This window comes from Triticum aestivum, chromosome 2D, assembly GCF_018294505.1.
Source record: "Triticum aestivum cultivar Chinese Spring chromosome 2D, IWGSC CS RefSeq v2.1, whole genome shotgun sequence".
NCBI lineage: Eukaryota > Viridiplantae > Streptophyta > Magnoliopsida > Poales > Poaceae > Triticum > Triticum aestivum.
This window is the reverse complement of record NC_057799.1, coordinates 179,370,710-179,379,609: the sequence shown is the minus strand read 5'-3', so window position 1 is coordinate 179,379,609 and position 8,900 is coordinate 179,370,710. Positions and strand designations below refer to the sequence as shown.

The following is an 8,900-nucleotide window of genomic DNA, read 5'->3' as shown; positions in this document are numbered from 1 at the left end:
CATCTGACACGGAACATCGGGACCTTCTCTCCAGCGTAGCTCAGCTCCCAGATCTCCTCGATCCTTCCGTAGTATCTGTCCTTGTCGTTACCGGTGTAGGATTCCATCGTTACCCCGGAGTTCTGATAACCATCGCTCTTCATGTCCTTGGCCTCGGTGTAGAATGTGTAGCCGTTGATATCGTACGCCTCATAGGTCATCAGGTTGTGCTCGGCGCCCTGTGACAAGGCGAATATGAGTTGTTCTTCCGCGGAAGAATCCTCATGTAAAGGGTACGACAGAAGCTTCTGCTTGAACCAACGCGTGAAACATGAGTTGTGCTCTTTGAGTATATCTCCGTCCGTCCTCTGTTGGCCTCGGTCATTGTACGTCTTCTTAATAAAGGTTTTGTGCTCTACCACCCAAGGATCGACCACGTCTATGTGTTGTAGCGCGACTAGGTTTGCTCTTTCAAAGTCGGCGAGTCGACCCTCGAAGTCGACATGCATTTCGCGGCGACCCTCACGGTGACCCCATCCAGCGAGCCTGCCGAGGTGCCTGTTGACGGGCAGACCAACGGGGTTCTCGATGCCTAGATAATTCGTGCAGTAGGAGATGCACTCTTCGGTCAGAAAGCCCCTGGCTATGCTTCCCTCTGGACGTGACATGTTGCGAACGTATCCTTTGATGACACCATTCATCCTTTCGAACGGCATCATGCTGTGCAGGAACGTCGGCCCGAGTTGGATGATATCGTCCACGATATGGACCAGCAGATGCACCATAACGTCGAAGAATGCGGGCGGGAAGTACATCTCAAGCTCGCATAGTATCACCACGATCTCTTCCTGTAGCCTTCTGAGTTGCCTCACGCCAACAGACTTCCGAGAGATGACGTCGAAAAAGTTGCATAGGCCAAATAGCGTTTCACGGACGTGCGCGTCCATGATCCCACGGATTGCAACTGGAAGTATCTGCGTCATCAGCACGTGACAGTCGTGAGACTTCATCCCGCTGAACTTCAGCTTCGCTAGGTCTAGGTATCTGCTTATCTTCCCCGCGTAACCGTAAGGAAGTTTTACTCCTACGAGGCAGGTGAAAAACTGCTCGATCTCCTCCTGACTTAGAGTGAAGCACGCGGGAGGGTAGTCATTTCCGGTCTTCTTGGCCTTTTTGCCTTTGCGACGACTTTCCGTGTCCTGCTTCGCCTCATCATCATCATCATCATCATCATATATAGCGTGAAGCTCCTGCCTGATGCCCATTGATTTCAAGTCTGCCCTTGCTTTCGGCCCATCTTTGGTCCTCTCTGGCATGTTGAGCAGGGTACCAAGCAGACTCTCGCACACGTTCTTCGTGATATGCATGACATCAAGGCTGTGAGGCACACGGTGGATCTTCCAGTACGGCAAGTCCCAGAAAACAGACCTCGTTTTCCATACCTTCAGCAGCGGCTCTGGCGCCTTTCGCTTCTTTCCCGGCTCTGGCGCCTTTTGCTTCTTTCCCGGCAGTGGGCAGTCTTTCCAATTTTTCAACAGCTCGTCTATTTCCTCGCCGCTCCTCGTACGCGGGCGTCCTCGGGGTTCGGTTTCACCATCGAATAGATCCTTGCGTTTTCTCCACGGGTCATCGTCGCGAAGCCACCTTCGATGTCCCATGAACACGGTTTTCGAAGACCCGGGATCTCTATCTAGCTGGCGATACGTTGTGTCATCCATGCACCTGACGCATCCAGAAAATCCGTGGACCACCTGCCCCGCGACATATCCGTAACCGAGATAGTCGTGCACCGTCGTGAGCAGCGCGGCTCTCATAGGGAAATATTCTTTCTCTGCGGCGTCCCACGTATTGGCTGGCGTTTTCCACAGCGTGTCAAGCTCCTCTTTCAGCAGCCCCAGATACAGATTGATGTCGTTCCCTGGTTGTTTCGGTCCTTCAATTAGCATACTCATGTGAATGTACTTCCTCTTCATGCACAACCAGGGGGGAAGGTTGTACATCCACACAAACACAGGCCAGGTGCTATGTGTGCTTCTCTGGCTGCCAAACGGATTGACTCCATCGGTGCTCGCGCCCAGCACGATGTTCCTTGGATCGTTCCCAAATTCTAGGTCTTCGAAGTTCAACGCTTGCCACTGGCTCGCATCCTTAGGGTGACTCAGCATCTTGTCTTTTTTATCTATCTCCGGATCATTTGCGTCATCTTCTCGCTTCTTCTCCTCCCTATCCGCGTGCCAACGCAGGAGCTTTGCTACCTTAGGGTCCGCGAAATACCGCTGCAGACGAGGAGTGATCGGAAAGTACCACACCACTTTTCGAGGAGCTTTCTTCCTCTTCTTGTATCGAGTGACGCCGCACACCGGACATATGGTAGACTCCGCGTGCTCGTCCCGATAAATGATGCAATTGTTCATGCACACATGGTATTTCACGTGCGGTAAATCCAGAGGACACACGATTTTCTTCGCCTCCTCCAAACTGGTCGGGCACTTGTTCCCCTTGGGAAGACGTTCGTGCCAGAATGACATGTTCTCGTCGAAGCATGCGTCGGTCATTTTGTGTTTTACCTTCATCTCCAGAGCCATGAGCGTTACTTTCAGGCGGGTATCCTCGGGCCTGCATCCTTCATACAATGGAGTAACCGCGTCTAACTCAAGTTGATCCATCTTGGCTTTCTCTCGGGCGGCAGCTCTTGCGTTATCCGTCTGCTTGAGAAGCAGCTCTTGAATATGAGGGTCCTGCACCCAGCCCATCGATGGTCCAGCGTCGTCTGCTCCGCCGGCATCATCATCTTCATGATCATGCCCGTCGTCTGCTCCGGCATCTTCCTCATCATCATGTCCTGCATCTTCTACATGATGACTGTGTACAGCATCACCGTCGTGATCATCTCCTGGGGATTCTTCGTCTTCTCGCCCGCCCGAGCCGCGGTGGTTGTCTTGCTGCCCTTCCTCATTTCTTGCCCGGCCCCCATGGACGACTTCGTAGTCATCTTCATCACCTTGCCACCGATAGCCATCCATGAAACCACGCAAGAGCAGGTGGTCCCGCACCTGCCAGGATTCCGGGTCCGCAATAAGGCTCTTCAGCTTGCATCTTCGACACGGACATCTTATCTCCGTCTCGTTCTTTTGAAGCATCTCGGCCTTCGCGGACCTCAAAAACCTATTCACGATGCCTTCGGTCATCATGCGGACCATGGTCGCCTGCGGGGTAGAGCAAAACGATATTTTAGAACCAAGAAAAAATTTGGCATGACTTTCCCTAAAAATAGGACCAAAAAGAATGCTTAATGCCAAAATTCTCGCCGAAACGGAAATGAATCAACATTCCGGCAAAATATTGGCAACTATCGCATTTCAAATACCGGTACACCTCCAAACACAAACACATATGCAACACCACAAACATATGCAACACCACGAACATACATAGATCTAGCTAGGCCATAAAAAGTGCATGTGCACATTGTTGTAGGGGAGAACAACATAAATATAGCTTCCCCCCTTACTTACCTATCAAAACAAGGTAATTTAACCACTTAAATTGAATGAATCTATGGTGGAAATGAGGTGAAAAAGAGGAGGCACCCGAGACAAGGAGGAGGTGGAGAGAATGAAGTGGGGAGAAAGTGAGTGTGGGTAGGAGAGGCTGTCCAAAATATCTTGTTGCTGCCCACTTACTAATGGCGCACCAACTCTAAATGCGCCATTAGTAATCCAGGTTACTAATGGCGCACCTTCTGGTGGTGCGCCATTAGTATGTTTGGACAGGCGCACTAGTTAAAAAATTTTGATACTAATGGCGCACCCAGGGCCAGGTGCGCCATTACTAGTTACAACTAGTAATGGCGCACTGTGTCTGGATGCGCCATTAGTATGTTTGGACAGGCGCACTAGTTAAAAAATTTTTTAAATACTAATGGCGCACCCTGGGCCAGGTGCGCCATTACTAGTTGTAACTAGTAATGGCGCACTGTGTCCGGATGCGCCATTAGTATGTTTGGACAGGCGCACTAGTTAAAAAAAACTTTTTTTGATACTAATGGCGCACCCTGGGCCAGGTGCGCCATTACTAGTTACAACTAGTAATGGCGCACTGTGTCTGGATGCGCCATTAGTATGTTTGGACAGGCGCACTAGTTAAAAAAATTTGATACTAATGGCGCACCCAGCGCCAGGTGCGCCATTAGTAGTTTCAACTCTAATGACGTATCAGAAGGTGGTGCGCCATTAGTATATATACTAATGGCGCACCGCTTGTCTGGTGCGCCATTAGTATCAATCCCATCTATAGCCCTTTTTCTAGTAGTGAAACACTCATATTTTTCGCTCTTTCCTCACTGCTGCCTAGCAAACCTTGTTATAGTAGACATCATAAAATCGTCGTGCTAAGCCCCCACAGGACGAGCACACCAGGACATCAACCTTCGCTAGATCGCCTTATGGGCCGGTGGCGGCGCCAACGGGAGGCAAGAAGCCCTTGTCGTTTGGGAGTCACCTTTTCGTGTGATTAACTAACTGAAGTACTCCTTCCGTAAAGAAATATAAGAGCATCTAGATTATTGGATTGTGTATCTCCCAAGTTAGATGTGGAGACTGCATGTTAGCTCAAAATTCTTCACGAACGTGACAAATCTTGGATTGTCATGTGCCAGTTTAGCGAACCAGTACAACAAAGAAGAAGAAGATGTCGACAGCTTCTATACTGGCCAGCGCAAACGCCAGTCCACCTCCAACACGCAATGATTTGAACGTATCCACGCATGGCCACGGGCATACGGGCCGTCAATTTATTGCACAGTGACTGGAGCACAAGTGCAGAACATGCCGGCGGCACGAGCAATAGATGGCACTCGAGTAGGAGCGCACGTCGACGAAAATCGCCACGGAATTCCCGGTGGAAAAGGCTACGTACCGTACACTCACATCGTCGGCACATTGCGCCCCAACCCATTTGACTGACCCGGCCATCGGGCCATGGAGTTAAAACTTGTCGCGTCGTCACCTGTGAGAAACATGTTGGAGCAACCGTCGGAACATTTTACATTTTTGACTGATTGAATTTACCAGCGTCGCAACAACATTGAGCACATGCGGTGACGATCGATGTGTCGCCCGTCTCTTTTCCGCCCTGGAAAGCAAAGCTTGCGGCAGCTGGCTGGCGTGCGTGAAATCGATTTACCGTGGACCCGGCAATTACCTTCCGTGCGGAAACCGAGCACCTGGGCCCACATGTAAGCCTGCTTTCCCAAAGCTGACTGCTGTTCCTACAGGCATGGTGGCCATGCTCGTGCCTGATGTCATGAGAGCCGTTTGCGTCCACAGCGTTGGACAGATACGCACGCGTATACGGCGGCTTTCGAAAAACAGATACGCGTATACGCAGTGTCACGAGTAGCACCATGCACTCTTCGTAGTGGTAGTAGGAGTAATAGTACGTACGCATGGACGTCTACAGCGCCATGCACGTTGCATGCACGAGGCGGGAGAGCTAGGAGGGACAGCGGCCCTGTGGCCACGTGGAGCCCATCTAGCGGAGGGTCTGCCCGTAAAGGTAAAGCATGGCAGCTGCTGCCCGTCTCCGTCCCGCCACGTGGCATTTGCCCGTTTCTGCGTTGACCACCCTTGCTTATTTTCTTTCTTTCCATCTACTCATACGTATCTACAGAGCCCAGTACCCTAGCGTACTGCTAGGGTTTTCTACCGGTACACGGAGATGAATTTCAACCTCAGATGTTTCCAGAACACTGGCAACTTCAACATACAAAATCTCACGTACCGCATGAAGACTTTTCAAAACAGAAGCGAGAAGAAAGAAAAGATCAGTAATGAGCACATGGTTTTGGTCTTATTTTGCAGCACCGAAACATTGTAGTTTACCACTACTCCACATCCCAATATATTCATCCACCAACCTAGCATCTTTTTTTTTTACGGGAAAATACCAGCCTAGCATCTGCTACTACTACGACTGCCGCAAAAATCACTCCAGGGAACACAAGAAAAGCCAAGGGAAACAAAAAAAAAAGCAATTAGTAAATGACAGCTACCACCACCGGTTCTCTGGAATCTGCATCGCTGCTTACTTCACCTCGAGTCGAGAAGATTAAAATGGAAAAGAAATCGGAAAAGGTAAAAAAGAACAACAGGGCAAGAGTAAATTCCCGGCTCTTCCAGCTGTCGCGCCCCATGGGGTCCTGCCGCACCGCACGCCGCCTACCCCCACTGGGACTGGGAAGGTGGGCCCATGCATCGCTTCTTGGCATCGGCGACGTTGGCCGCCGATCCGACGGTCCGGTCGCTCTCCGAGCTGGCGCTGCGGTAGTGGCCGTGCCCGAGGACCGTCACCGGCGTCTCGGCGCTCGCCGCTGGTCCGAGGCTGACGCCGACCACGCCGCAGACCGCTGCCATCACCTCGCCGCACTCCCGTAGCTTCTCCTGGACAGAGGGTTAATCATTGTGAGAAGAGCGCACGAAATTATCAACTCCGGCGAGAAAACAACAAGGCTTATCGGCAGTGCGGGTCAATCGCTGCGCTCGGGCGCGTTTCACGAGGAAAATAACTACGAAAAGGCGAACAGTTGGGGTGGCCATGGTCTCCTCTCCCAAAGGATCTGGAGTGTGTTTGGCGCGGCATGACATGACAGGCGGTGGTTACTTGGGCGATTCGATTTAGTAGTGGAGAATTAAGGGGGGGTTTAGTTGGCAGTGGAGAACAAAAATGTGCGGTTTTATAAGATCATGCTCACGCTATTTACAAAGGGGCAAGCGGCCACGGCGGCTTGGAAGGCGGGGAGGTGGGCGACGGCGATCTCCCCGGCGGCGGCCAGCAGCGCCGACGCGGCCACCACGGACGGCGAGAACTCCGCCATCTTCACCTCTGCGGAAGGGAAGAGGTCAGCGGTTGAGCGGGCGATGAATCTGAGGGCAAAGCGTTCGGGTTTGCTTGGCATTGCCATGCCGGGGGAGCGCGCGCACGTACCGGGCTGGGCGCGGAGGAGGAGGTCGACGGCGCGCTCCTTGACGGCGTCCAGCAGGGCCAGGTGCCGCGGCGGAGGGAAGCACGCCGAGAGGAAGAAGCCGAGGAAGGCGAGCGGCGTGACGGAGCGCGCGCGCCACTCCAGAGCACCCAGCACCACCCGCTCCATGCGCTGGATGGTCACCGCGTCGAACATGAACTCCTCGTCCCTCTGCAACCCACGTACGCACGCCAACAGACACTTGATTGACAACTAATCCCCATATGAACTCGCGACAGAGCAACCCAAAAGGAAAAGGGCAATAATCATCGTACTTGGATGTAGTCCATGGAGATTGCGTCGACGCGCTGCATCTTGGCGGCGATGGAGAGGCAGCTGATGGCGAGCAGCCGCGGCGCCCATGGCTTGCGCTCGAACTGCGGGGCAGAACCACGGGCTGTCAGATCAGACCGAAATATTGTGGATTCTTGAAAGAAAGACACCATCTTTCGCCTTCTTACCGGCAATTGGCCCTTGGAGAGGAAGCGATCCACGTAGTTCAGCGCGAGGTAGGCCACCCGCGGGTGCACGGCGAGCTCCCCGTCGTACCGCACCTGGGCCAACCGAGGCTGATCGGATCAGAAAGGGAAGGGGACGAACCGCTCGCGAGAAAGAACCCCATGAAGGAAGACTACCTTGGAGATGAATCGGGCGGCGTCGCGGCGGACGGCGGAGGCGGCGGCGGACACGGAGGGCGCGTGGTGGGCCTCGGCGTCGAGGAGGCTGGCGATCGGCTCGTCGGCGGGGCTCGTGAAGGGGTTCTCCAGGTCGAACTCGTACTCGTAGCCGTAGACGTACTCGTCCTTCCCCGGCATGTCCATGGCGTCCGTACGAGGAAGGGGCAAGAACACGCCAAGAAGCGCAGGCTGTGGCTTTATGGGGGAGAGGAAGCCACCATTGCTGCCTGCTACGCAGTGTGCTAGTACTAGCTGTGTCTGGTTGGGAAGATGGCCTTTAATAAGGGAACCGTCGGGGTCCGGGGACAATGGCACGAAAGGTGTGGATTTGGGGTTCTTTTTGTAAAGATCGTGGAGACGGCGAGGCCCGAGACAGGAGGAAGGGGGAGGGCATGGAGGAAAGAGAGATCGAGGAAAAAGTTTCTGGTGGCGACCCACCTGTCATGGATGCGAAATGATCGCCGTGCTTGTGCGTGACCCTGTGAGACCCGACGAGTTACTCCGTGGCGGCCCCATGCGTTTTGTCTTTTGACAGCTCTCATCCATGTGAAGAAACGTGGTATAGTAATTCTTCCTAAAAATGTTGACGGCATTGTACAACACTAATCACCACATTTTTGGTGGACATAAGTAGAGATCCTTGTAACTTTTCTTTTTTGCGGGTGATTTTTTTTTTGCGGGTGAGGTCCTTGCAACTATGGCGCATTTCCCCCTAAAAAATTCTAGGGCAAATCTCTATTGCGAGATGATGCTAATTCTTAGCATTTCAATCTTAAAAGAAGGAGATCACGCGAATGCAGCAACTGCTCACGATGGCGGTTTCAGAGGGAGGCGGCGAGATTTGCGGGAAGAGTCCTTTCTCTCTCCCCCTCGCCTCGCCTTTGAAAGGGCACAGAGCTCAATCGTCAACTTAATCCAGTTGTTTGTAGTCAAGATCCATCCATCCACGTGCCGGAATCTAGGAGCCATAACGGGCGGCAGCGCAGTAACCACGCGATAACCCAGGCATCGTCATAGCAATTTTCCAGCACGCGCCAACGTACCCATCTGTCAAAGTCTGCAATGCGCGAGTGCCGAGGAGATTGCGTTCTTCGTTGTCCAGTCAAATCCCACTATTTACGCGACTAAATGAATTTGGCAACACACAAAAGATTCGTCATGATGTCATTCACATCACTAATCGTATTTCCCCTTAGTCGGGTAAAATATGAACCCTATTATGA

The 8,900-nt window shown here is 52.6% G+C and overlaps 1 protein-coding gene across 2 annotated transcripts; it reads right to left on the bottom strand.

The window, feature by feature from the left end:
• Positions 1-5,856: 5,856 nt before the first annotated feature.
• LOC123049134 (cyclin-D6-1) lies at positions 5,857-7,998 on the bottom strand. 2 transcript variants are annotated; one of them, XM_044472123.1, is made up of 6 exons: positions 7,636-7,998; positions 7,462-7,554; positions 7,276-7,377; positions 6,964-7,171; positions 6,731-6,861; positions 5,857-6,419 (listed from the first exon to the last, which is right to left on the bottom strand). In XM_044472123.1, exons 1-6 carry the CDS (start codon positions 7,819-7,821, stop codon positions 6,198-6,200), a joined length of 942 nt encoding a protein of 313 aa, XP_044328058.1. In that variant the 5' UTR covers positions 7,822-7,998; the 3' UTR covers positions 5,857-6,197. The 2 variants fall into 2 exon arrangements, with proteins under 2 accessions (XP_044328058.1, XP_044328059.1); XM_044472124.1 differs by having other exon boundaries at positions 6,740-6,861.
• Positions 7,999-8,900: the final 902 nt, after the last annotated feature.